At 45.1% G+C, this 27,998-nt stretch overlaps 5 protein-coding genes and 1 long non-coding RNA gene across 9 annotated transcripts; 3 read left to right on the top strand and 3 right to left on the bottom strand.

The window, feature by feature from the left end:
• Positions 1–7: 7 nt before the first annotated feature.
• Positions 8–27,987, bottom strand: LOC113997374. The gene is made up of 5 exons (XM_027739146.2): positions 27,326–27,987; positions 23,796–23,807; positions 10,898–10,912; positions 9,072–9,417; positions 8–508 (listed from the first exon to the last, which is right to left on the bottom strand). Exons 1-5 carry the CDS (start codon positions 27,609–27,611, stop codon positions 181–183), a joined length of 987 nt encoding a protein of 328 aa, XP_027594947.2. The 5' UTR covers positions 27,612–27,987; the 3' UTR covers positions 8–180.
• Positions 10,556–11,043, bottom strand: LOC113997382 (histone H2B 8). Its single transcript, XM_027739155.2, has one exon. The coding sequence runs from the start codon at positions 11,018–11,020 to the stop codon at positions 10,640–10,642; it is 381 nt and encodes a 126-aa protein (XP_027594956.2). The 5' UTR covers positions 11,021–11,043; the 3' UTR covers positions 10,556–10,639.
• Positions 11,292–12,074, top strand: LOC113997379 (histone H2A-IV). The gene has a single exon (XM_027739151.2). The coding sequence runs from the start codon at positions 11,390–11,392 to the stop codon at positions 11,777–11,779; it is 390 nt and encodes a 129-aa protein (XP_027594952.1). The 5' UTR covers positions 11,292–11,389; the 3' UTR covers positions 11,780–12,074.
• LOC113997391 lies at positions 12,780–20,598 on the top strand. 4 transcript variants are annotated; one of them, XR_005564551.1, is made up of 3 exons: positions 12,780–13,136; positions 13,375–13,546; positions 18,853–20,598. It is a non-coding gene; the product is annotated as an uncharacterized LOC113997391 (long non-coding RNA). The 4 variants fall into 4 exon arrangements; XR_005564550.1 differs by having other exon boundaries at positions 12,780–13,140; positions 13,445–13,546; XR_005564552.1 differs by having other exon boundaries at positions 12,780–13,140; positions 13,442–13,546.
• LOC120322467 (histone H3) lies at positions 24,740–25,154 on the bottom strand. The gene has a single exon (XM_039383978.1). The coding sequence runs from the start codon at positions 25,152–25,154 to the stop codon at positions 24,744–24,746; it is 411 nt and encodes a 136-aa protein (XP_039239912.1). The 3' UTR covers positions 24,740–24,743.
• On the top strand, positions 25,993–26,409 carry LOC113997378 (histone H3). The gene has a single exon (XM_027739150.2). The coding sequence runs from the start codon at positions 25,995–25,997 to the stop codon at positions 26,403–26,405; it is 411 nt and encodes a 136-aa protein (XP_027594951.1). The 5' UTR covers positions 25,993–25,994; the 3' UTR covers positions 26,406–26,409.
• Positions 27,988–27,998: the final 11 nt, after the last annotated feature.

The raw sequence follows: 27,998 nt of genomic DNA, 5'->3' as shown, positions 1-27,998 counted from the left end.
ATGCAAATAAGAGTAAATAACGTTTTATTAGAACGCAATATCGCAAAACTGCTGAGGCAGCAGCTTTCCATTTGCATCTACCATCTCTGCAGTAACAAACAGCTCTCTTTGTAAAATTTGTGGGTGGCTCTGAAAAGAGCCTTGGGGGTTTTAACAATGACTTTAGCGACTTTTTTGAGTTTAGCCGCCGAAGCCGTAGAGGGTGCGTCCCTGGCGCTTGAGGGCGTAGACCACGTCCATGGCCGTGACCGTCTTCCTCTTGGCGTGCTCGGTGTAGGTGACGGCGTCGCGGATGACGTTCTCCAGGAAGACCTTCAGCACGCCGCGCGTCTCCTCGTAGATGAGCCCCGAGATGCGCTTGACGCCGCCGCGCCGAGCCAGGCGGCGGATGGCCGGCTTGGTAATGCCCTGGATGTTGTCGCGCAGCACCTTGCGGTGGCGCTTGGCGCCGCCCTTGCCGAGCCCCTTCCCGCCCTTGCCTCTGCCAGACATAGCAAACTCTCCCGTACTGAGTCTCTAATCACTTGGGCTCCCTGGAGCCGCATTTTATTTCCCCGGAGCCGACCTGGTTGAGGACTGCTGCCGGAGGCGGGGTCTCAGTCGCAGTCCCCGCCCCCCTCCCGCGCTTCCCGCCGTTCGGTGACCGAGGCTCTTTCCCGGCTCTGGCTCGCTGGCGCGCGCGGCGGTTCCGCCTCTCCCGGGCTGGGCCGGGCCCCGCTCCGCCCTTCCCGCGGCGGGGTCGCGCTGCGCTGTCTCTGCCCGCTGTCAGCCCGCGCGTCCCTTTGCTGCTTTCCCGTGCCGTCCCGGCCGTGTCCCCTGCGCGGGTGACAGTTCCGCGGCGGAACAGCTCATACCAGGGGCGGGGGCGGTGGCGCTCCCCTACCCGTCCCTCCCCGCGGGTCTGCGGCAAAATCCGACCAATGCGGGACCGCGCTCGGTGCTCCCGCCCCGCCTCTGCTCTCTGCCCGCCATCCCGGCGTATGCCTGTGTATTGGACGCTTTAAGTGTTGCTTTTAAATTTTTCTTTTATTAATATTTCCTTCCTAGAAACCTTCCTCGGGTATATTTATAAAATCTCTCGCAGCCTTGTCCTCCTCAACCCACAGCTTCTTTCTGTTACTAAGTGCTTCTACTCAGTTACTGCTACTAAGTTAAGTTAAGTAACTAAGTTAAGTAAGTCTGTTACTAAGTCCTTCTTGAAAGGGGAGGGGGAGAAACCCTCAAGCCGCGTGGTAAGAGCAGGGAGGGTTTGGTTTTTTTTTTTTTGTTCTTGTTTGTTTGTGTGTTTAATGTCATGTAGAATTTTCTTCCTGTGGATTTAAAGGTGAAAAGTTCAGTGGTTTTGCCTTGTTTGTTTCCTTGGGGTTTTTTTGGTTGTTTTTTTTTTCTTTTCTTTTTTTTTTTTCTCTTGCAACACATGCACACACATGCAAACACGTACATATTTAGCTGTCATACCCTTTACCCATCAAGCATATTTTTGGCCATTTCGAGGATAGCTGAGAGCCTAAAGAATTCTCCTAAGAGGACAGATAGGTAAGGAAGGCACCACAGGTTACAACATCATTTTCTGGGAATGCTTCCTGCTGGGAAAGTATGAGGCTCTGTACCTTAATGGAAATTAAAGCCTATTACGATTCTCTATTACACTAATATTTGGGTTATCCCCTTGCTAAACACGTGCCATTTAAAATAGGAATGCTACTCATATTTTTAACTGTCAACTCTAAAATATAGATCATTGTTCTAATGTTATTAATTTTCCTGGATTAAGGTATGCTTGCTCAAAGTAATAAATTTTACTTCCTGACACAGATACTATTAAACTAATTTATACTGAGAGTAAACAAAATTTCAAAATAAAAAAAAAAAAATTGGGCCATTTCCCCTTTCTTCTTTTTAACAGCACAATTTCCCACAAATTTTTATTGGTTTTTTTTTTTTTTTTATCTAAAGATAATTTATTATTATCTTTTTATTTAATAGAGCAATATTGAAATAATCATAAGTAAGTCTTCAAAAAGTGTGAAAATGAGAATTTTCCAAAGAACTTTTTAGGGACTTTGTTTTGATGTGATTTCTGTTTTAATTTGCATTTAGTCTTCATATTGTGAGAACTCAAAACATTATGAAATATAAGCATTATAAAACATTTTCACTGGCATAATTTTGTGTGAGATCTTTGAAAAAAGACAAGAAAAAACAAGGAAGTGCTTCAGTAACAACAACCCCATCTCCCTGCATCCTTCTTTTTTATTAATCATAATGGCTCACACATTTTAGGGTAAGAAATTTACCTAGTTCTTTCCATGTACCTTCCTTTCCTTATCCCCTCAAAAGTGTAGTAGATACATGTGCAAAAAGGAATTTGCTATCTTTTTAGAAGATAGATTTATCTAAATTACTTTTTCCAAATGCAGAAACATAAGACAACAGGTTTGATTTTGGTTAGTTTTGTTAGGATTTGTTTTGTTTGTTTGTTTGCAAGCTGTTGTTATCTTTTAGCTTTTTTTCCATTTCCCTCTTCACCAAATAACTTTGTTCAAAACTCTCCAGCCTTCTTTTATGAAACTGTGTAAATCTACTGATAGAATCCATTTTATAACTTAGGCAACTGCCTGTTTTGGAACTTTGACTACAAGCATTTAGGGATGTGTCATGGTGCATCTGATTTTTATTTTTCCCTAATCTGAGGCCCTCTGTGCTTTTCTGCTTAGTCACATTCTTATAAACTCCATTAGTCAGTCTTCTATTTGATTCCTGCATCTAGAGTCTCCTACAATAGTGATTGATCCATTAGCATGTGTGTATCGTCTTCCAGTCAGATAAGCCTCTTACATTTAGAAAGAAAAAGCAATTTTCAACTCCAAAACAGAAACCAGAATGTTAAGTAAAGGCATCATTAGGACTGATGGATAAACAAAAGAGTTACAGAAAGGTATGTAAGAGGAGAAGGAATACAATACCGTCCTTTTTGCAACAGCAAACACCGGGTGGAGCCTCATGGAGGGTTTCAGGAAGGGTCTGAGAGCTGTGTGGTTTCAGATGCCATTCAATGTGCTGAGATCTGAACAGGGGGATATGGGTGAGAGTGCCTGTCCTATATGGTGTAGTAGTTGAGTTCTGCATCTATAATGGAACAGCTGGGTGAATTAGTGGGGACTTTTAACTGTACTTTTGGTTAAATGGCTAATAAAAAGTAACTCTTAAACATTATTTATAATGTGCTCCCCCCAAAAAAAAAAAATAAAAATCCCCACCTCCAAAACTCTTGAGGATAAAAAGTATTAGTATTTGAAAGTGTTCTTAAAATACATCGTATAGAAGACCTTGTAAAATACTGGGTATTTTGAAATACTTCTAATGGAGTCTTACAGCCATTCATTTCAGGACCATTAAGCTAGATGAATCTTATGAGGATATGTTAAGAACTCCCTATTCTTCCTATTTAAAGATCCCAAAGTTACAGATCTCTGAAAACATATAATATCTGCATATACACGTGCACACACACACAATTCAGTCTTCACAGCATGTAATCAGTATTGACTACTTCATGTTAGTCTGGCTGTTCATTTTATTTCTGTGTAGACTGTACTTGTGCAGCTGCAAGGTAAACTCAAACTCTGCACGTACCTTCCTAAACAACCAGCAAACCAGCAAAAACTGGCAATGTTGCTGACTGTTAAAATTTTCAGGCATTGGATGCAGAGGTGAGGTGACACATCTGGTCTAGTGAAATTTCTGTATTATATTGGCCAAAGCAGCCCTGAAGTGACAAATGCTGGCAATCCCCTGCATTTTCTTTGGTGTATGTATAGTTACCACTCTTAGACTTTTAAAATTACCTCTTCTGGAAGTGGACTAGCCTGAACCCATGTAAATGATCTTCACTTTTTTCCCAAACATGTTCGTTTCTCCTAAAAACATAAACAATAATCTGTTAGATGACTCTACCTGGGAGAACTGATGGGAAGATCAAAATTGGCCCAAATAAGGAAAATAACATTCATTTTCAACAACCAGCACCATACTTCATTTAGGAGGGGTGGATGGTAGAAAGCTCCCATAATATTTTATTTCACAATATAACTAACTTGAATTGCAACTAGAATTGTTTATTGCTTAGAACTCCTTTAATCTCAGCGTGACAATGATTTGGACAATGAGCTCTTTGACTGCAGTAAAGCATACAGAAATTCTCAAATGCTACTTATCATTACACTTGTGCACTGGAGATCTTACCTGCTTTTCATGGACTATCAAGTAGTTTAAATTAATCTGGGAAATGTTCAAACCTCAGCACACTGAATTGACATCTGAAACACACAAAGATTTACATCTGACTGTCAGCTGTTTCTGAAAGGCTGTGTCCCAGAAACAGTTTTTGGGGTGTGTGTGTGTGTGTGTGTGTTTCTGTCGTGCTTCTTACATCGTGCATTTAGATCTACATCCTCATGTTCATTACAACATTGACATACTGCATGGGATCATATGGAACACTTATGAAAAAGTGTATCATGAGCCTTCTGGATCAATTACTAACCTATTGATAGCATCACAGGTTGAAGCTCTTACAGGCCAGAATTTTGTAAAGCTTTACAGGCAGTGCCATGCTCCCCTTGTCATGCCTTTTGCAGCATCAGTGTCCCTGGAGCTCTAGGCTTTGTGGCTCTTTGAACCTGAAGCCAAACCTAAAAGCAGCTTTAGACTGAGGTGCACCGTGGGTGGCACAGGTGAGAATAGTGTGGAAGTAGCAATGTTGGGATATGTCTTTTGCAGCCCCAGTGTCCCTGGAGCTGTAGGATTTGTTTCACTGAACTCTATCCATCATTGCAACTTCGGGCTGAGACCTCCAACCGGTTGGGTTTACATTTTTTATGTACAAATGGTTTTAATTCAAACTTGTTTTGCATTGTTTTTATATATTATGTTCCTCTAATTTGTTGGGGTTTTTTATTACTAGTCCCTTTTATTGCTCTATCAGCTTACTGAGAACAGAGCTTTCCATTTTCTGTTGCTTCATGGTCTTACAGAGGAAATTTTATTAACTGTGTTCTTCTTTCTCCATAGTCTCATGAAGTACTAGTGGCTTAGCACAAATAGCTGAAGTGGTTGTTGCATTAGGCCACAAGAGCTGACAAAAAGAAAAGTTTTTGTTGAGAAACTAATGTTGCTAATATACAACTAGCCAAAAGCAGAATGAAAAAGGTAAGGAAGGACTAAAGAAACAATTCCAAGGACTGAGAAAATGTCAGACAAAAGACACCTACACAGCAGTTAAAAGCAATTAAAAAAAAATAAAAATCAAGACACAACTGACCAGGAACAAGTGATGGACTTAAGTGGAGTGCTGGGTGGTACATGTGTGATTGAGGGATAATTTCTGGTGTAGTGGTCACTCTCCAGATCCACCCAGCTCAAGTTGTAAGCTGAGAACTAATAAAAGACAAATTGGAAACCTTCACTTAGAAGAGTACATTAATTAGCAGGATCCTAGGATCAGACCCAGTTGTTGTGGCCAGTACAACTAAATCCATGGCAACAGTATCTGACAAAGTACTTTCTGATACATAATACGAAATGTTAACAAGTGTTCATACTGTTTCGACAATGTTGTTTGCACATCTGCAATCTGAAACCTGCTTATATCTAGCTTGAAGATACAACATGAATCAAAAGTGGGAAAGAAGAGAAAGGCAATGATGCAGCAGGGCAGTACTGGCCAGGCTTGTAGGAGAGCTGAGGCTGGCTAAGCTCAGACTTCACTGCTTGTGATTACTGAAGACCGTAACCAATAGGGATTCCACAAGAGGGATTTGCAAATGAAAACGTGTTAAGGAACTATCTTTGCATACTGGCTTGAATGGAAACCACCTCCATATCACCTTTACAAAATATGTACATTACAATAGGTAATTGAAACTAAAATCTCATCTCTTTTTCATATGGATATATCTATTCAGATTTTTTCAGAAACTGATAGGTGCCAGGCAGGACTGATTCAAATATTTTAGTTCTAGAAAGATACTTTCATCAGACCTTCTCTTATGTATTTCTGATGAAATGAAGTATTTCACCAGGACCTCAGTATCTATGCTGTATCTTACCCATTAGACTATCAGGAAGTACATTTTTCCATGCAGTGATTTGAATTTGATTCATTCATCCATAGAGGATGGCTAAAGAGCCCAGAACAGTCTTAGCCAAGTACGTTGCTGAGCATCCAAGATCACCTGTAAAAGCATCTTACCTGAGTACCAACAGCAATTTACAAGTCAATGCCCAGCTGGTCAGCACACAGGTCTTGCTCACATCCAGCTTCTACTTGGCAGCATCCATTTATCTCAGGTTCTCCTGCAAAAAGCACAGAAATGCAGCTAAACCTTGCTGGCATGAGAGGAACCTCCACTTTTATTCTCACTTTGAGTTATGAAGTCTTGCACTAAGTCACCTATGTGTAAATTACACCCTTTTATAATACACCCCAAAACTACTTCAGACTTAGACATTATAATTTATGGTTTATATGGGCTCTCCCTTCCTGAAAAAAAGATCACTGCACATCTGTTTTCTTCCTCGGCTGATGGGAGTATTAAGTGTTTTTTACAATTCAAGCATGCAACTCTCTGAATGAGTCCCAATAATACTTTATTTATTAACAGTTTGAGATCTTGAAAAGACTAGATGAAAAATGAGAGAGATTAAGGAAAATAAAACCTGTTTCCCCATCTCACTCCTCAAAAATAATTTATATCTTGCACATGGAAAAAAAAAGTGCATAATTTTTGACTCAAATGTTTTGACCACTGGCTTACTTTTAATTGATTTATTGCATTTTTGATTATAAGCATATATAAACAGGTTCAGATTAATAAACAGATCTTTGTCTATGACAGACAGTAATAGGAAATGAGTTTGTTTTCACTAAAATTCATTGCTGTAATCCCATTGGTATTCTACTCAAAGAAAACAAAAATCTGTTCTGAAAAATACAAGTCCTATGTCAACGAACAAATGTGGTGGGATGAATAAATCAGAGCAGAGACTTCTTAATCCTCAAAGCACTATTCCCTATACCTTCCCCCCTCCCTTTTATCCCTCCGAGGTTAAGTATCAGAAAATGGCTGAAAGTGAGAAAACAGGAAGAAAGAAAATGGTGTGTCGAGGCACTTGATTGGTCAGATTTTGCTGCAGAGTCCAAGTTCCTGACACAGAGAAAGGAAAATTAATAAGATGAAGCGTATCAACAGTTAAGAGAGAACTAAGAGTCTTGCAGGTTTTACGCTTTTCAGAAGAAATATTTCCTCTAAGCAATTCTCGGGGACTCTTTGTTTCCGAGTTAAAATGAGGGCTGTGTTCAACTCAATCCAACCGCTTCTTAAAGGCACAGGTACTGTTTTGTAGCAGAGAAAAGGGCATTACTTCCAATAATTCAATGAAACAGGAAGCTCCCTAAATTTTACAAAGCGACCTGCAGCATTAAAACAGACAAAATAACCAAACCAGCAAACAAAAAACATCAAACAAACAAACAAACAAAAAAAAACCAACAAGAAACCAGAACAACAACAAAAAAATCCAAACAAACAAAAAGGCGAAGTAAAGTCAGAAATTTTTTTTGAAATGTAAATTTTTCAGTCACCAACTGTAGATCTATCAAGCAGGAGAGCAAGGGGATGTGCAACTGAATTTACAGTCAGGGAAAAATCTGTTTTCCAGGTAGGATCACTGAATATCACTGAATATCACTGAATATCACTGAATATCACTGAATATCACTGAATATCACTGAATATCACTGAATATCACTGAATATCACTGAATATCACTGAATATCACTGAATATCACTGAATATCACTGAATATCACTGAATATCACTGACTACAACAGATAAGGAAGAGTCTCCATTTAAAAATAATTCTAGACTTGATAAGTTTTTAGTCACAGATATTCCTTGGAAAACACTTCCTCTGTGGTAACTTCAGAAAATCTTTTCGGGAGCCTCAACAGTGATGGAGAAAATTGATCTAAACTGACATCTCTAATAATTCATACAGGATATTCAGAAACATTAAGGATGCCACGAGTGTGTCCTAGAGAAGACACCAGGAAAAAGCACAACTCATAAAACGCGACTCGCAGAAAAAACCCTTGCCTTTGCCCTGCCCCAACTCTTTGGAAATACATTTATCTCGGAATAAATGTGGGTGCTTGAGAAGGGCTAAAAATGCCCGCGAGACGTCGCTCACGACAGGAATACTCACACTAGGAGTGATAAAACACTGGAAAAACTACTGACCAAGCGCCCTTCCAGGAAAGGCGGGAAAGGACTTCTTGCAGCTTCCGAAAAAAAACAAGGCCCCAGAGTCCTCCAGAAATAACAATAATAAAAAAATGTTTGGAAAGGAAAACTAGCTGTAACGTTACCATGAGAACATAAAGTATACGCAGCACAGCAGAAAGCATTTACAACAAACTTAAATTCTCTAGTCGTGACCGCAGAATTCAGTAAAGGTCCACCCCTTTATGAATTCAGGCAGTTTGTACAAAAGCCTTACGGACACGCAGCTGAACGGATAAAAAAAATACATATTCCAGCTGAGTATCTTCCCCTTCAGAAAAGGAAAGCCAATGATTACAACATTTTCTTTAACAGCCAAAATATAAGTATCTGGAAAAACGTGTAGAAAGCAATTTCCACCCTGAACGAAGATTTGTCCTAGCACGCTATACCGCTTAATCACCTCAGCACGCTATACCGCTTAATGCTACAGTCACGATTTAACTCCTTTAACACGTAATTTATGCTGTTTACTACTTACCTGAGATGTCAAATCTCGCTTAACGTAAAGCCACCCGAAACACAGGTAAACACACTACTTCCTATGCATGACTACGAGTTTACAGCTCTTTTTAGTGGCCATGTGGTGGCTCTTAAAAGAGCCTTTGGGTTTTCGATGGTCTGAAAGATCCGTTTGATGAAGTTTAAGCGCGCTCTCCGCGGATGCGGCGGGCGAGCTGGATGTCCTTGGGCATGATGGTGACGCGCTTGGCGTGGATGGCGCACAGGTTGGTGTCCTCGAAGAGCCCCACCAGGTAAGCCTCGCTGGCCTCCTGCAGCGCCATGACGGCCGAGCTCTGGAAGCGCAGGTCGGTCTTGAAGTCCTGCGCGATCTCGCGCACCAGGCGCTGGAAGGGCAGCTTGCGGATCAGCAGCTCCGTGGACTTCTGGTAGCGGCGGATCTCGCGCAGCGCCACCGTGCCGGGCCGGTAGCGGTGCGGCTTCTTGACGCCGCCCGTGGCCGGCGCGCTCTTGCGGGCCGCCTTGGTGGCCAGCTGCTTGCGGGGCGCCTTGCCGCCCGTCGACTTCCGCGCCGTCTGCTTCGTGCGCGCCATGTTCCGCGGAGCAGCCCCTGCAGAGTCGAAAAAGCAATCCCTGTGCAGGAGGCGGCCGCGGGGGACTCTATTTATAGCCATCCCCGCTCTGTGATTGGCCAGCGCGAAGGCAGACCTGGCTGCCATTGGACAGGGGGAAGGATTCGAAAAGCCCGCGCGGTGGGAAGGGGGATGGGCGGGAGCAGCTGCCGGTCCCCGCTCCGCAATTCCTTCCCTCCCTCCCTCCCACCCTTCCTCCCTCCCTCCCTCCCTCCCGGGAAGCGACCGCGCTCCCTCTTCTCATCTCTTGCAGCTCCGCCCGGCGGAGCGGGGCCGGAGGCAGCCGGACGTGGTGCCACAGCTGTAACCGGGCAGCCGTGTTTTCACCCCGCAGCAAACGCTTTTATCGCGGCCTCTGTTCGGGACAACCAGGATTCAAGTTCCCTCGTAAAAGGCATTTTCTTAAAAACAGCCTTCCCTGTGCAACCCGAGCAACTTCAAGTGCGATAAAGCGCTCACCTTTGGTAATTTTTTTTGTTTGGTTTAGTTTGTTTTTTTGGTTTTGTTTTTTTTTCTAAGTGTCCCTTATTTTAACTTGTAATTTCCTATTATGTTGTCACTTAGAAAACCCTTAATTCTGCCGCGCTTATGCGCCACGGGATACAATATAACGTACGCCACTCCCTTATGAAACCTGAGGAGCTAGTGAATTATACTGCTCTCTATACCGTTTTTACTTCTGCTGTGCTTGGAGGCATAGATTTCATTAAACATTCCCTTGCAAATATCACAGACTAATCCCTAAAGACTGTCCTGCGTAAACAAGCTGCTTTGGCTTGCAGCCAAGTCACTTGAGGATGACATCTAATATTTAAAGGGGACAACGATATTTTATTAGGAAAAAAAGTATAAGCTGCACTGAGACAAGACTGACGTTGTAAATAATTAAAAGATATACTCTTAAAAGGAGGAAGGAGAACAAATAGATTTAAAACTCGATTAGGCGCTTAGCATTCCTTTTATAGACCTGGCAAACAGCCTGTCAGGATAGGACACTCGCAAGACGACCCAAATCTTTCCCGGTAAACAGGATAAACATTTTTCCCTACTCTTTTAACAGCATGTCCTAACCTGGGAACTAAACCAGGACCAATTACAAGCACCACTCACCGAAAGTAATTAGTGTGACAGACTCTTTTACTGAATATATGGGTGGCTCTTAAAAGAGCCTTTGGGTTGAAAGTGACGGTCCGAGGCGCCCTACTTGGAGCTGGTGTACTTGGTGACAGCCTTGGTGCCCTCGGAGACGGCGTGCTTGGCCAGCTCGCCAGGCAGCAGCAGGCGCACGGCCGTCTGGATCTCCCGCGACGTGATGGTGGAGCGCGTGTTGTAGTGCGCCAGGCGCGAGGCCTCGCCGGCGATGCGCTCGAAGATGTCGTTGACGAAGGAGTTCATGATGCCCATGGCCTTGGAGGAGATGCCCGTGTCGGGGTGCACCTGCTTCAGCACCTTGTACACGTAGATGGAGTAGCTCTCTTTCCTAGTCTTTCTACGCTTCTTGTCACCTTTCTTTTGGGTCTTGGTGACGGCTTTCTTGGAGCCCTTCTTCGGAGCGGGAGCGGATTTAGCTGGTTCCGGCATTTTACGGGTCTGTCACTACCTGTCCACTGCAGGAACGACGTAAATACAAAGGCGGCGACGCCCGTATTTATAGGGGCGGTATGCAAATGATATGACTCGACGGTGCTCTTGCCTATTGGACAATCTGGGGCCGTGATGTCAAACCATCGAGCATCTTCGATTGGTCGCTCTTTCATCTGCATTCCCATTGGTAAATTCCACAATCCCTGCCTCCGCCAATCAGGAGTCCCACTGAACCCCGGAAGGAAGGGATAAAAACGCAGAGTGGGACCTTTTGCCGTATTTACTCCTTTTGCACGGCTTTCCGAGGTATTCTGTGGGGTATTATTTTTATTTCCTTTCTGTTTTGTGCTCTCTTTTTGCTGAGGCATGTCCGGGCGCGGGAAGCAGGGCGGGAAGGCGCGGGCCAAGGCCAAGTCGCGCTCGTCGCGGGCCGGGCTGCAGTTCCCCGTGGGCCGCGTGCACCGGCTGCTGCGCAAGGGCAACTACGCCGAGCGGGTGGGCGCCGGCGCGCCCGTCTACCTGGCGGCCGTGCTCGAGTACCTGACGGCCGAGATCCTGGAGCTGGCGGGCAACGCGGCCCGCGACAACAAGAAGACGCGCATCATCCCCCGCCACCTGCAGCTCGCCATCCGCAACGACGAGGAGCTCAACAAGCTGCTGGGCAAGGTGACGATCGCGCAGGGCGGCGTGCTGCCCAACATCCAGGCCGTGCTGCTGCCCAAGAAGACCGACAGCCACAAGGCCAAAGCCAAGTAAAGTTCTCCAGATCAAATAACCCAAAGGCTCTTTTCAGAGCCACCTACATCTTCCTAGAAAGAGCAGGAACGCTTGACCCTACAAATACATGCTATTTGACATATCTGAAAATTTTAAATGTCAAAAGAAGCTTTCTGAAGTATAAACTTTCTGTGTATTTTTAACTTGCTGATCAGTGTAGTTCCCTGCAGTTTTCTTTCTCTAAGATATCCATGTTCTTCTGTAAATGTGACTCCGTTTCCCTTTTTTGGGAAGAAAAAAAAAATAAAATGTATCTATTGCGATTGAAATCGGTCACCGCAGCATGGTTTGAGAGATGTGAACTAGGCAAGGGTGTACTTTCTGCTTGCCTCCCCATGGATTCTGTGGGTGGGAAGCACCATTAAGCTCGGTGGTGGTAGTATGGGGCGGGGACGGCGCCGTCCTTGCCAATCCGATTGGAATGCGCGGTTTTCAAACCAGAGAGGGATTGGGCCCCCTCCTCTCCCAGTGAGCCGCTGCTGTCCCTGCGTTGGGGTGGAAAGGTGTCCGGGTGCCTTATGCGTAGTGGTTGCTGTAATTTTCTGCCTTCTGAGGTTGTTTTTTTTTTTCTTGTTTGCAATTTGGGGCTATCAGGGGATAGTAAGAAAATGGTAAGTACTTCACTGTGATGCTGTCCAGGACAGTTTCCAAAGGGCAGTGCCAGGTATTCTATTTAAGTGATAAATAATGATGGTGACTATCATAATGGAGTTAAAGCAAAATAGGCTGGAGTGTGAGTTCAGATAGAAGCACTATGGAAACTCACACATACCCAGGAAAGGGGGTCATCATGTACCAGTCTAGATTTGAACTGTTTCAGTTCTTTCTCTTTCATCCTGGTGGTGTTCAAAAGTGCTCTTGGCGTTTTTCTGCAAAAGTTTCCTTTACTTATACGGTACAGACTCTGGGTACTGTCGCTTTCGGCTTGGCCGAGCTCCTCGGTACCACCTTTTTGGATTTCGTAGCCTTAGTTGCCTTTTTGGGGCCCTTGGCTGGTACGACTGCCTTGGCCTGCTCGACTGCGGAAGCCTCTTGTGCTCCAAAGAGGGGGGACACGGCCTTGATGACGCGGGAGTCGCGGGCTCTGAAGTCGCCGCATCTGGCTTGAGGATCCCGAGGTGTTGGGGGCACATAAATCAAGATACTACGCGAGAGATCGGTATTTGCAGGGAGGAGCCTGTCCGCCATTGGTGCCTCGGGGAGTCCGCCCTGCTGGGGCACAGCGACAGCTCTTGTCCCCTCTGTTTCCTCTGAACACGTTAATTTTATTTCTTTTTTTTTTTTTTTCTTTTCTTCTACTGTAAAGAACACCGCTTCTCACCTTTGTTAGGCAGATGTAGGTAAAAGAGGCTTTTACTTCTTTTTTATTCAGTAATGTTTATTCCGGAAGAAAAAACCTGCCCGAAGGGGAAGCAGGAATGCAACGCGGGGAGCTGGGAGACTCAGAATGAGGCTTTCTCAGAGCTGGGAAGGATGTTTTCTTTGTTCTTTAAAACCGTCCTCGAGAACTAAAAAAGGAAAACTCAGCAGTTGTTTGTTTCTGCTGTTGTTTGGTTGGTTGGGGTTTTTTTCAGGATTCTGTCTCAGGAGGCAGAGAAATGAGCCACTGTGCCATTGCGTTAATGGAAAATGTTTTTCAAGCAGAGAGAGAGAACGGAGGAGTGCCTAGCTGAAGTCTTGTTTGGAAACAAGATGAGAAAGGCGAGACTGCTATCAAACGGTACAAGATTTTTGCACAATTTTCAGGTTGGTTTGGGATTTTTTTTGATTGGTTGTTGTTTTTGTGTGTGTGTGTGTGTGTTTGGTTTTTTGATTGTTATTTTATCTTTTTATTTCCCGAAATAGATAGAGGATTTTTTTCTTTTTTAATCATCTCTGTCTTACTGAAAGAAATTGCATTAGGTATTAATCACCTACTATTCAGAGCTGGACTTTGAAACAACATTAACTGCGGGACTTTATTAGTAACTATGCTGAAATTTGAGGCTAGAATTAGGTTTAAAACACTTAAGGATTTTTTTGTTTGTTTGTTTAATAATCTCAAATTTTCTGTATTTAGTATATTTGGCAAAATAGCCTTCTATTGGTGTATATTTAGTATGGGAGGAAGAGATTACGTGAGTCTAAAGCAGGGAATTGATTTGTACAAGGTTCTGATTGGGCCATTTGAAAATCCTGAAACAGAGGCCTCCCGAGTTTCATTTTTGCCTTTGAAGACACAGTGTGAGGAGGGAGCATTTCTTTTCAAGAACAATGCTCATACTTTCTTCTTAGACACTTCAGTATATCTGTTCCGCTTCTCTTGGAAATTGGAAAAGAGGTGGCTGGATTTGTTTTGTTTTGTTGTTTGTTTTTTTCCCTCTGATTTTTGAAAAATCATTTGAAAACACAAATATTCTAAGAGTTTTCAAATAAGATATAAGCAGATTGGAATCTAGTCTAAAGTGTTTGTATTGTTTTTCTACTATGTTCCTCATTAAAAACTAGTTAAGCTCAGTATTGTAATTCATGAAGTTCACCATTTCCTTCTCAGAACTTTCCAGCCATGCTTCCCCCTTGAGATGGTAACCAGCATCTAGCTATAACTAGATGCATATAACTAGCTCGGTTTCCTTATACAGAAATTTATAAACAATGTTCTCTCTATCCCACCAATAGGATTTTCATGACGGGTTTAAGTATGTTTCTATTAGTAGAGGAAAACTGTTAAGTTCTGTATACTAAATCCTTTTTCCTCAGCTAAATTACACCTGGAATGTTTTCCTATGATTACTGCGTATACCTGTTTCTCCTGACCAGTCATTCATATTTAATGTAGAAAGGCAACTTGTTCTTCTACTTCAGGTGACTGCGCTTGTTATAAATGAACACGTTCTGTCTGCATACTATAGTTAAAGAACAGGGTTGTATATACTGAAATAGAAGAGAGAAATGTACTATATCACCTGTTTGCTTATGTGACAGATGAGAGTTAAAAGTGTTTTCTTGAAAACCACAATATTTTATTTCATTGCAGATGCAAAATTTCCCTTACCAAATTTCATTTCAACTATTAAGCCGACCTAAATTCTCAAAAAGGGAAAAGACTTTAGATTTAAGAACAGTGCACCACAGATGCTGGTGGTCACAAAATAAGTGTTTAATAACATACATGACACTAATTTACTTTTGAATTTTAAGTCCACACAAAATATATCCTTGCTTTAAAGTACTAACTGTAGCATAGGTAGTGCAATCTGTCAGATGACTTGCTCCCATGAATATTATTCACCCTGTAGTTACTAAAAAACAGCTCTATTTTTTAAAGGACTAAAACATAATATGCAAGACAATATTAAAAAAAAAAAAAAAAAGAAAAATAAACTACACTCAGTTGCAGAAACATTCCCAATTATGCTGAGAAACAAATTTTAAAAAAGTAAAGTAATAGAAGAACATTCACTTTTAGGCTTTTTCATAGTCACAATACAGTGTGAGAAAAAGTCCTTAGATATTCTTTTCCTTCAAAAAGTCTTATTCACGTTGTTTTGGTTTGGTTTTTGCTGTTTTTGTTTTGTTTGTTTGTTTGTATTTGAAAAAGACTGTCTATGCTTAATTTTTCTCTAGTGACCTGATTGAGGACAGAACTGAAATATTGTTCAAGCTCCTTTGGTAGTAAAAGTCTTAGAGAAAACTGTGATTTTATTTTTTTTTCTCATGAGAATTTGCTTTAGGCTAGCAAATTTATCAACAATATAGACAAGCTAAAGTATTTACATAGGTCAACAAACATGAATGGAATTAATTGCTTGGTACCAATGCTATCCCCATGATTCTGTAGGCTCCTCCTTGTAAAACTTATTTGAACATTTACATCACATACACTATGCAAAGGTTCAACTTTTGAAGGTCTTTTATTAAATTACTCCCAAATTCCTTCACTCAAATTTTTAGTTTCTTTAGTACCTTTTGCAAACCTATATAGCACACCAAAATACAATAAAGTAGGAATATCCTACAAATCTGGTATAATGTTATAGAAACTGTTTGAATAATACCACGAGTAGTTTATTTTTCATGAACACTGAAAACAGACCTGCTTAGAGACCAAATGAACTTTTTAAAGAAAAGGTTACTGTGTGTTTCTCTCAAATATATAGTGCAGGATCGATTTAGATTTTGGTAAACATGAAAGAAATCCACTAGTCTCCATTCACACTATTTTGGAGGTATTCCTGATGCTCAGGAAGTTTGTTGGAAAGTCTGGAAACCAATTGCACTACAGCTATGGAAATGCAGCAGAAAACTGCGTTTTTCTGCAGGTCACAGTAAATACTCTGCGTGTATCTAATAATAACAGAAAAACAGATCGCAGTAAACCCTAGCTAAGTCCTCCTGTGTCTTTGTCTTTGCATCTTCTGAGATCCTTATCGTTACCATGGCAAGCTGAGTCAAGGGGGGGCTGATCTCTTTGAGGCATTCCGGTTCAGCTCTGGTGCCCAGCAGGGAAGTGGGGGGGGGTGGGGGGTGCCCAGTCACGACCCGCCTGGGCTGCAGCAATTTCTGACCAATCCTGCCCTGGAAGCAGCTTACCTCCCTCTTCAGCCTCCTCCTTCTTCCTTTCCTTTCTATCTCCCTCTGGTTACCTTCTCTGCCACCGCTTCCTGCCCCCTTCGCCTGTCCCTTTCCGAGTCATTTTCATTTTGTTAATCTGCGGACAAGGAAGATGAATCTGCTAGATGACACCACAATGGGGTGATAAACCCCTCGCCCTGGCTGTTGTTAAAACCAGCCTGCGTTTTGAATTCTTCTGGTTTCTTCTATCAACTGCTAGTTTGTATTTTTTGACTGCCATTTATTTATACTGTGGCTGCTGCCCAGGCTAAGGGGAAAAAAACCCAACCAACCAAACAAAAGCCAAAAAACCCCACCACAAAACCAAAACAAGGAACAGTTGGGATGTTCCAGCTTGCTCTGACAGAAAATGTTATTTTGATTCTACAGGCTTCACAACTGAGAGATGGATCATCCTATATGATAAAATACTTCTGTAAGGAGCCCATGGTCATTAAATCCTTCCCCTCCCCTTGTCCTTTCTGTTCTAGAAAACTTGATGTATGGGTGCATGGTACAGAAACAACCCTGCCATACTAACGAGGCTGATGCAAACAAACCTTTTTTCCTCTCCAGATGTCATGTCTATATACCACATCTTTGAGAGTTTCATTGTTTCAGGTCTCTGCACTCTGCATACAAATGATACTGCTCTTCACTTGTAGGGAGGGATTTCAAACAGAAACCAAATCCTCTTCCTAAAGACGTTGCAGCTTTTTCCTGTCATGGAATTCCTCTGTTGCCTTCCCAACTATTTTCTAAGAGAACCGTGAAAATACCAGCCCAAACCGGGATGCTAGCAATTTAGAAGTCCTGAAAAAAAAAATAGTTAAGCACTTGAATAGGATCTTTTTTTTTTTTAGGGGAAGTTGTTTTGCTGTTATTTGGTTGGGTTGGGTTTTTTGGAGGGGGGGAGGAGAGGAAGAGTCAGATTTTTGTTTGGAGTTGGTGCTTTTATGGGGGGGATTTCTTTGCTTGGTTTTTTTATGTTATAGAAAAAGACCAAAATCAATCCTCAGGACATGCATGTAATTAAATGGACCAGTTTGTGAACTATTTACCACAGGCATTAGCAAGTGCTTTGCTTGTGCAAGCAGCTGTGTAGTCTGGAATTGATTTCTATAAAGGAGAGGGATGGCACCAATCTCGTCTTTCCACACATCATCTTCATCTTTTGTCTTTGATTTGGAAAATGCCTATAGAGAAAAGGAGTCCATTTACTTAAGGAAACTGCCTATGAAATTTAGCATTTCTGGTTTCAGTAACCTTTTGGTTTATAACTAATTTTATAATTAGATTAGACCTCACTAAATGTGATAGATTTAACCACTGACCTTACAGATAGTAAAAATAAGCAAGAACATCTTCAACCAGTAGTGGTCTCTGTTCTGAAAGTGTCCTAATATTCTTAGTAAAGAAGCCATTTTAGACCTTAAATCATCTTTATCACTTTTCTCAGAAGTTTCTTTACCACTTGCATTTATTTGTTTATTTATGGGCCAGAAATGTGTACACTACTCAGGGTGCAACTATTTCGCTCAATGCTACAATGGTACTAAGATACAATATCCTGTTTTACTGTTCCTTCCTCTTCTAGTGATTCTTGACATTCAAGTTATTTTCACTGAAGTACTTCTGAGCATTGAACATGTTTGTTTTAGTTATTTATTTGTTGTTTTCAGATGTGGGAAGAATTTTTTATTAGGATCAAACTGGAGGGTGCAGTAAAAGTGGAAGATTGTGGTGAGACAGCTTTGAAGACTGAGTTAAGGATCAGGCACGGGGGAAGGACAAGCAGTAAAATTGAAAACTGTGGTTAAATCAAAGTGAATAAATGAGAAGACTGAAATTTATTGTTATTTAATGACATCCAAAACACCTAAAGATGGAGCGCTTGAGATGCTTATGCTGTAGAGGTCATGGCAAGTTCACTGTTGCATATCAGGAAAATAAAGATTTTTTTTGTTCCTCACCAAAAGGATGGTTGGATTTGCCATCATCCATTATGATCCAGAAGTCCAAGTCTGTATGTCTTTATGGGTGGTGAGGTTCTAATTAGTTGCTAATCTTGTGTGTGTGCAGACTGCTAACTGCTGAAGGACCTTGTAGCCACAAGAAGTTCATACAGAATAGCAGCAGCACTGGATAGTACTAGCAAGATCAGTAATTACTATACATGCAGAAATTATAAAGGTGAAAAAAATATTGCCTTGTAAATAACTTTCTAACTTTCTTTCTCCTATGTGTTATTGTTTTGGTTTTGGGTTTGTTTTTTTTTGTTTGTTTGGTTTGGGGTTTATTTCAGACCAAATTGTCCCTTGTCCATTTCTGTGAATTTGGGGATAACCAGCAAGAGTTATTGAGGGTTTCTGCATAAACACATCAATGCATGAAAAGATAACATTTCAAAGCATCAGTAGTTAAAAAGTATATGTATGATTTTGATGTGGTTTTTGAAGCCCTGTCAGAGATGGACACACTGTGACTGGATGGGAGCTACCACGATCCATGCTGATTTCCGGCTTCCACCTAGAGAAGTACTAGCTCTGGCCTTCAGCACACAGTTGTAAGTAGAGCCTGGAAGCAGATGCACACCCCAGAAGAAATCCTGCTGTTCCCTGAGGCAATCAGACCCATGGGGAGCAGCCACTCCAGGTGCCAGGTGCATCAGATTAGTCCAGGTGAATCAGAATGAAAACTAGGACTGAGCTGACCAAGCCTCAGTCTGGCAGAAATTTAGGGGCACGCTGGGGTGTGAAATGTGTGATTCTCCTTTATATTGTGGGTCTAACAACCAGTCCTACTGATGGGCCTGTCTTCAGTATCCTGGAAGGTGGCCTGTGCAGAGACTGACAGCTCGGAGTCTCCCTGTAAGTAGGGTGCACCAAGCTTTAATTTTACTTACGTTGTAATTAACGTATTTGTCATGCAACTTTCAAAAATATTTGTTTTCCTCCATGAAATTAGACAAATTCTAACAATATTTAGTCATGTTGATTGTCACTCTAGGCAAAAATCCATCTCTATTTTTAGTTGAACTTGTGCATTTCATGTGATAATGCTCTGGGAACACTTCTATTTCCCTAGGAAGATGATGCAAAAAAAGATGATTGCTTTCTCTCACAAGTGTCTCACCTAAATGAAGTAGCACATTTATTACAAGCTTTTGCTTTAGGAGGTGAAGCAAATCTGTATCTCCAATTTTCAATATATCTATCGTGATACTTTTAGCTAATTTAAAAAACGTACCACAGAGGCTTAAATTTTGAAACTCACACTATTTCAACAGCCTATTCAAAGGGATGGTTGTCTTTTGGGAAGGATGAGAGTGTTAGAAGGAATGTCAGGATGAGAGATTGAAAGCTGATGCAGAGGGGAATAGGAGTGCTAAAATCTCCTGACACTCCTAGAGTGGGCAAAGGAGTAGAGTCATTCTCTCACTCATTCCTGCCATCACTCAACCTGTTCCTTCACTCAAAATGTGCCATGACTGCCTTCCCACATCATGGGAGACAGCTCTGGGCTCTTCCAATTCATGCTGCCTGATCAGGAAAACATTTTGCTCTTCTCATACTGTTTTGATTAATAAGGAGAGCTCATTGTAAAAATAAAAAAAAAATAAAAATTATTATTAATTTGTAGTCCGTATACTCACTTCTTGCTTTTGAGTAACAAAACAATCCATGCAGATGAACCACCAGGAGTAAAGGATGAACCCTGGCCATAAAATATGAAACTGGCAATAAAATAAAATATGTCATATTGGGAAATGAAGTGTTACTCCAGAATTGAGTGAATTTGAATTGCTTAGAACTCCTCCTTTCTTTTCCATAACCTTGAAAGGTTCAAGTTCCTGTAAACAGGTTTTTTGCTTTTCCTTTAGGTTTAATTTTGTTTCTTTTTCAGAAATGTCCTAATACTTCAATAACACACACACTGTTACTTTGCCAGTGAAAAGCTTAGAAAGATACTAGACACACACACTATGCTAAAATAGAACCAAGAAACTTAAACTGCCTGGTGTGGAAAAGATAAATTTGGGTAAGCATTACTTGACTTGAACAATCATGAAATATAGAATATTTCCTCAAATAACACAAACACACTGTAATGCACCAATCTAATCTACGTACCTGTACATTGTTGTCATATCTACAAGGATTCTGTGTAATACTGGTCATAATAAAAATTCATTCATTAAATAATCTGTGGGGTTTTTTTCTTTGAAATTAAACTATTGCTTAGGTTAAGAACAAATTACATTAATATCTGTTTTGGTTCTTCCTCTGAATTGTCACTCTTAAAATGTAATGGACCCTGGATAAGGATAAAAAATTGATTACTTAAAGAAGTCTAATATAGAGATGATCAAGAAAATATGATGCAGAAGTAAGCAAAGGTTAAATTTAATAGGAAAAAAATATTAACTGCCACACAAAGAGATATAGGGAAATAAAAAACATCAAGAAATGAATGATAAAAAAGATTGCAACTTTTTTTTTTTGGCAAAGTGTCAATCAACAGTGGGCATGGGAGGTGAACAGGGGAGCTTGCAAGGCTCCCTGATCCCACTGATGAGGGAGTGAGCGAGCGACTGCATGGTGCTTGGTTGCTGGCAGGGGTTAAACCACAACATTACCATAAACGGGGTGGGGGGGCTTTATCTGTCCTAATAGCATCATTAAGGTTGATATCAGAAGATAAATATGTCCTTGTTATAGCTGTAGAACTAAATCATGTGATATTAATAGATATAAATTGAGATAAACACTACAAAGATGGCCATCTACATATGGAAATACTTATCAAAATGGTGGCTAAGCATAACCTGAATTAAATAACATACATACCAAAAGGCCTACAAAGAGAGAAAAATAAATCCTAAAGTCTCTGTCTTGTAACATCCATTCCTCTCACACCTCCTGAGAAAGAGAACTTTCAAGGAAAAATGATGAAAAATTACAAACAAGAACAACAAAAAAAGCGATGGCTAAAATGGAAAAGTATGTGAAATTATCAAGCTAAACCTTTTCACGTTTAAGAAGCATTAGACAGTAATGAGCATCCATTTGAAACAGGGAAAAGATGGGAACGATGAAACAAAATAAGAAATAGCTGACCAATTTTAGTGGGTTGACCTTGGCTGGATGCCAGGTACCCACTAAAGCCGCTCTGTCATTCTCCCTCTGTAACTGGACAGAGGAGAAAAAAACCCAAACAGCTAAGGATTAATGAGTTAGGAGCTGGGAGAGGTCAGTGACTGATTACCTCCATGGGCAAAACAAGACTCAAAGTGGGGATGGTACTTATATTTATCACTAGCAGGATAAGAGCCAAAGAGTGAGAAATAAAAGTCTTAAAAACACCTTCCCCCCACCCCTCCTTCCTTCTGTGTTCTCCCTCTTCCACCCCAGTGTTGCAGGGGGATGAGGAATGGAGGTTATGGTCAGTTGTTGTTTCTGCCACTTCTCAGAGAGAGGAGTCCTTCCCCTGCTCCCATGGGGTCCCTCCCACGGGAGATGGTCCTTGATGGACCTCTCCAGCGTGAGTCCATCCCTCAGGGAGCAGTTCTTCCAAACTGCTGTCCCGTGGGTCACTCCTCCATGGGGTGCAGTCCTTCACAAATGAGCTGGACCGACATGGGTCCACAAGTCCTAACTGGGAAAAACCTGCTCCAGCGTGGGCTTCCCTCTCCATGGACTGCAGGTCCCTGGCAGGACCCCGCTCCATCTTGGGCCTCTCACAAGGTCACAGCCTCCTCTGGATATCTACTGCTCCAGCATGGGCTCCTCCATGGGCTGCAGGTGGGTCTCTGAATCCCGATGGTCCTTCATGGGCTGCAGGGGCACAGCTGCTCCACCATGGTCTGCACCACGGGCTGCAGGGGTCACAGCTCCAGTGCCTGGAGCACCTCCCGCCCCTCCTTCTGCACTGACCTTGGTGTCTACATTGTTCTTCCCATGTTCTTACTCTGCTCTTCCCTGGCTGAAATTTTTTCCATCTTCTGTTCTTAAATATGTTATCACACAGGTGTTACTATCACTCCTAATTGGCTCGGCCTTGGCCAGCGGCAGGAAGTCCGTCCTGGAGCCAGCTGGCATTGGCTCCGTGGGACAGGGAAATCTTCTAGCAGCTTCTAAAAGAAGCCACCCCTGTAGCTCCCCCCCTGCTACCAAAACCCAGCCACAGAAACCCACTACACTGATGAAAAAAACACAAAAAATGTGCATTGTACACAGGTATAACTTACCAGGGAAAAACTCCTGCCAAGAAAGATATGGTAAGTAGCAACTGTATGGAATAGCATTTATTTGATGATCCTTCAAGAACAAGGTAAAAATACCTCAAACATACATTCATGGTAAATTTAAATAATAATTCAGACAGAAAAAGTAGAACTGTGTGTGCACATGTAAGGTTTGGAAGCTTTCAGGACTCACTGCACCTGAACGGACTTGTAGAGCCAATAGGCACCCCAGCACAAATCAACAGCTCCAGAACACATATCGTTCAAAAAGTAGTATCATGTGAAGAAACAGCAAAAGTTTTTTATTATGTTTCAACAAAGTAAGACCATGAGAATAATCAAACACATGCCACATCTTTAAAAACACATGGAGCAATGTAGATTTTCATCGGTCCATCAGCAAGAGACACAAGTTAACTCCTTCATCAGACCTGACTCTCGCAGACAAAACAACGTCGTGTTATCACTAAGTCGGAGACACAGTGCACCCACAAGACTTTCCTTCCTGCAAAAAGAAGTGAATGTGTCGCCCTCACGGGGAAAAAAAAAAAAAAAAGGCACCTTACTACCTTTTCTGAGCTCGCGGTAAAAAAGGGTGGATTTCCTGTGGTACCGGACCCACCGCGCCGGCCCCTCTCGGCTGCCCGGCCGGGCCCTTTGTTGGGGCTCAGCGCCGGCGGAGCGCGGAGGGAACGCGGCAGGGGCGGGTTGGGCCCCCGGAGGCGGGGCCTAACCTGCAGCGCGCGCGGCCCCTCTGCCCGCTATGGGAGCGATGGCGCGAACGTCCCGCCCCGGCCCTGCCCCTCCGAAGTCCTCAACCAGGTCGGACCGACCGCAATATACACGCGCTGGGGTCTCATTTCCCGTTACAACCATCGCAGCTGAGCGAGGGACACCATGTCTGGCAGAGGCAAGGGCGGGAAGGGGCTCGGCAAGGGCGGCGCCAAGCGCCACCGCAAGGTGCTGCGCGACAACATCCAGGGCATCACCAAGCCGGCCATCCGCCGCCTGGCTCGGCGCGGCGGCGTCAAGCGCATCTCGGGGCTCATCTACGAGGAGACGCGCGGCGTGCTGAAGGTCTTCCTGGAGAACGTCATCCGCGACGCCGTCACCTACACCGAGCACGCCAAGAGGAAGACGGTCACGGCCATGGACGTGGTCTACGCCCTCAAGCGCCAGGGACGCACCCTCTACGGCTTCGGCGGCTAAACTCGATTCCTGGCCTAGCTTACGCTTTTAAAACACAAAGGCTCTTTTCAGAGCCACCCACAAGTTTCAGGAAAAAGAGCTTTAAATCGTTGCATGTGTACGTAGTTGTTGTACTTGCGGTTAAATTTGTAGGCGGAAATAAGGGAAGGGACTTCGCTTTTCTTGACCGGGGGCTCCCTGGGCTCAATAAAAAAGGAGCTATGGCAGTTACATCCTGTATACCGGCACTTTGCTTCCCGCGCTCTCCCTCACACACAGAGCACAGCTCCTCTTTGGGAAGGGCAATGGAAACTACAGACAAAGGGGAGAAAAAGCGGGACGTCGGGAGCAAGCGCTGGTTTCCAACAGCCGCTCTCCCGGCACCACCGTTGTAGTCTGATGAGGCGGGAAGGAAGCTCGTGAAATGGCGGCGCTCTCCTCTCTGCCAGTCGGGGGGCGGGACAGAGCGGGAAGGCGGGGGGAGAAGAAAAGCTAAGAACACCCGATAGCGTCCTGGGCACTGCGGAGCAAAGAGGCTGCGAGCCCTCTGCTGAACAGCCTTCCCGTATTCCCCCCCTCTCCTTGTAAGGATGCCTTTTTCTGCTCCAGGCACCGCTCTCGGCTGCACACATCACCCCAACCCCTCTCCCCTCCTCCCGCGCCGGCAGCTTGAAGCGTGTACCTCAGAACCACTGACACACACCGGGCGGCAAGGAAGGGCGGGACTGGGCGCTACCGGAGAACCACACACCTCCCCCACACCTCCCCCCCGTTATCCCAGAACCGGCACGTACAAGCGCTTGCTACAGACTGCCCGCCCGTGCCTGCTCCATAAGAGACACAGCTCTCTCCAGTGGTCATGTGGTGGCTCTTAAAAGAGCCTTTCGGTCTGGTAGTGGTGGGAAGGTAGAAAACTCAGGCGCGCTCTCCGCGGATGCGGCGGGCGAGCTGAATGTCCTTGGGCATGATGGTGACGCGCTTGGCGTGGATGGCGCACAGGTTGGTGTCCTCGAAGAGCCCCACCAGGTAAGCCTCGCTGGCCTCCTGCAGCGCCATGACGGCCGAGCTCTGGAAGCGCAGGTCGGTCTTGAAGTCCTGCGCGATCTCGCGCACCAGGCGCTGGAAGGGCAGCTTGCGGATCAGCAGCTCCGTGGACTTCTGGTAGCGGCGGATCTCGCGCAGCGCCACCGTGCCGGGCCGGTAGCGGTGCGGCTTCTTGACGCCGCCCGTGGCCGGCGCGCTCTTGCGGGCCGCCTTGGTGGCCAGCTGCTTGCGGGGCGCCTTGCCGCCCGTCGACTTCCGCGCCGTCTGCTTCGTGCGCGCCATAACACCAGAGCTGCCGCCCGGACCACAGCGAACGACGAAGAAGGGAAAGCTGGTAGGCGGAATCGGTACCAGGTCGCTTTTATATCCGAGCCCTGCCCGTTGATTGGCTGATGGGAACGGCCGAGCTCATTGGGCCAATTTGAAAACCCCGCGTTACGCCGCTCTTGGCTCCTACATAATTAACTCACCACAGGCTCCTTCAGTCCTTTTCCTAGGAGGCCACATTTTGATCTTTAAAACTTGGCTTAAATAACTGTACCTTTCATCGAGATAATTCTTCTCATGCAATTCCCAAGAGGAGACTGCTAGTGAAGCTGGTTGCAAATAAAACATATTTCTCTAGGTGGGTATTCACCGAGATTTTCGTGTCTATAAAGCAGGTCGCTAATATTTTGTCATTCTATATTTTTTATGGAAATATTTCCAGAGAAAGTGAGTGCTTTTTGTGCAATCCGAAACAAACTCCCCTACGACTTCGTTTTTTTGTTCTTTTCTTTTAGCAGTTAAGGTAATACAAGTGATTACATTGTTTACTTAAAAGACACAGTCGGCAGGTGCTATTCGGATTCTGAAACAACTTGGGAGGTAAAAAAGGATTAGAGGAAAACACAATACAAGGTAAACATTAAAAGATGCCGAAGTTTATTTTTAGAAAAGAAAGACGATTAAGTCCCTGTGCACAGGGTTGATGTTCGGGGCACCTCCAGCTACCGCTGTTACCCAATTGTATTCTCCTCTACTTTGACCAATCACAGGCGGGAAGGCGGGGCCGCCACACAATATAAGGGGGCTCGCAATTGTTGTGGTGTCCGCTTGAGGGGGAAGGAACAGTAAACTGGAATGGCGCGCACGAAGCAGACGGCGCGGAAGTCGACGGGCGGCAAGGCGCCCCGCAAGCAGCTGGCCACCAAGGCGGCCCGCAAGAGCGCGCCGGCCACGGGCGGCGTCAAGAAGCCGCACCGCTACCGGCCCGGCACGGTGGCGCTGCGCGAGATCCGCCGCTACCAGAAGTCCACGGAGCTGCTGATCCGCAAGCTGCCCTTCCAGCGCCTGGTGCGCGAGATCGCGCAGGACTTCAAGACCGACCTGCGCTTCCAGAGCTCGGCCGTCATGGCGCTGCAGGAGGCCAGCGAGGCTTACCTGGTGGGGCTCTTCGAGGACACCAACCTGTGCGCCATCCACGCCAAGCGCGTCACCATCATGCCCAAGGACATTCAGCTCGCCCGCCGCATCCGCGGAGAGCGCGCCTGAGTTTTCTACCTTCCCACCACTACCAGACCGAAAGGCTCTTTTAAGAGCCACCACATGACCACTGGAGAGAGCTGTGTCTCTTATGGAGCAGGCACGGGCGGGCAGTCTGTAGCAAGCGCTTGTACGTGCCGGTTCTGGGATAACGGGGGGGAGGTGTGGGGGAGGTGTGTGGTTCTCCGGTAGCGCCCAGTCCCGCCCTTCCTTGCCGCCCGGTGTGTGTCAGTGGTTCTGAGGTACACGCTTCAAGCTGCCGGCGCGGGAGGAGGGGAGAGGGGTTGGGGTGATGTGTGCAGCCGAGAGCGGTGCCTGGAGCAGAAAAAGGCATCCTTACAAGGAGAGGGGGGGAATACGGGAAGGCTGCTCAGCAGAGGGCTCGCAGCCTCTTTGCTCCGCAGTGCCCAGGACGCTATCGGGTGTTCTTAGCTTTTCTTCTCCCCCCGCCTTCCCGCTCTGTCCCGCCCCCCGACTGGCAGAGAGGAGAGCGCCGCCATTTCACGAGCTTCCTTCCCGCCTCATCAGACTACAACGGTGGTGCCGGGAGAGCGGCTGTTGGAAACCAGCGCTTGCTCCCGACGTCCCGCTTTTTCTCCCCTTTGTCTGTAGTTTCCATTGCCCTTCCCAAAGAGGAGCTGTGCTCTGTGTGTGAGGGAGAGCGCGGGAAGCAAAGTGCCGGTATACAGGATGTAACTGCCATAGCTCCTTTTTTATTGAGCCCAGGGAGCCCCCGGTCAAGAAAAGCGAAGTCCCTTCCCTTATTTCCGCCTACAAATTTAACCGCAAGTACAACAACTACGTACACATGCAACGATTTAAAGCTCTTTTTCCTGAAACTTGTGGGTGGCTCTGAAAAGAGCCTTTGTGTTTTAAAAGCGTAAGCTAGGCCAGGAATCGAGTTTAGCCGCCGAAGCCGTAGAGGGTGCGTCCCTGGCGCTTGAGGGCGTAGACCACGTCCATGGCCGTGACCGTCTTCCTCTTGGCGTGCTCGGTGTAGGTGACGGCGTCGCGGATGACGTTCTCCAGGAAAACCTTCAGCACGCCGCGCGTCTCCTCGTAGATGAGCCCCGAGATGCGCTTGACGCCGCCGCGCCGAGCCAGGCGGCGGATGGCCGGCTTGGTGATGCCCTGGATGTTGTCGCGCAGCACCTTGCGGTGGCGCTTGGCGCCGCCCTTGCCGAGCCCCTTCCCGCCCTTGCCTCTGCCAGACATGGTGTGCCTCGCTCAGCTGCGATGGTTGTAACGGGAAATGAGACCCCAGCGCGTGTATATTGCGGTCGGTCCGACCTGGTTGAGGACTGCTGCCGGAGGCGGGGTCTCAGTCGGAGTCCCCGCCCCCCTCCCCGGCTTCCCGCCGTTCGGTGGCCGAGGCTCTTTCCCGGCTCTGGCTCGCTGGCGCGCGCGGCGGTACCGCCTCTCCCGGGCTGGGCCGGGCCCCGCACCGCCCTTCCCGCGGAGGGGTCGCGCTGCGCTGTCTCTGCCCGCTGTCAGCCCGCGCGTCCCTTTGCTGCTTTCCTGTGCCGTTCCGGCCGTGTCCCCTGCGCGGGTGACAGTTCCGCGGCAGCGCTGCGTCTCCTCCGGTACCAGGAGCAGGGGCGG

Source organism: Pipra filicauda, unplaced genomic scaffold (genome assembly GCF_003945595.2).
Source record: "Pipra filicauda isolate LSUMZ 115617 unplaced genomic scaffold, ASM394559v2 scaffold334_size1588553_pilon, whole genome shotgun sequence".
Taxonomy (NCBI): Eukaryota; Metazoa; Chordata; class Aves; order Passeriformes; family Pipridae; genus Pipra; species Pipra filicauda.
This window is presented reverse-complemented; position numbering and strand designations above follow the sequence as displayed.

Bases quoted from the DNA above. Each gene is read 5' to 3' on its own strand.
- LOC113997378 (XM_027739150.2), top strand. From the start codon at position 25,995: ATGGCGCGCACGAAGCAGACGGCGCGGAAGTCGACGGGCGGCAAGGCG.
- LOC120322467 (XM_039383978.1), bottom strand. From the start codon at position 25,154: ATGGCGCGCACGAAGCAGACGGCGCGGAAGTCGACGGGCGGCAAGGCG.
- LOC113997379 (XM_027739151.2), top strand. From the start codon at position 11,390: ATGTCCGGGCGCGGGAAGCAGGGCGGGAAGGCGCGGGCCAAGGCCAAG.
- LOC113997374 (XM_027739146.2), bottom strand. From the start codon at position 27,611: ATGTCTGGCAGAGGCAAGGGCGGGAAGGGGCTCGGCAAGGGCGGCGCC. The intron at 509-9,071 runs GTGCGCCATCCA...TTAGAGACTCAG, and splicing joins CTCTTCGAGGACACCAACCT to TACGGGAGAGTTTGCTATGT.
- LOC113997382 (XM_027739155.2), bottom strand. From the start codon at position 11,020: ATGCCGGAACCAGCTAAATCCGCTCCCGCTCCGAAGAAGGGCTCCAAG.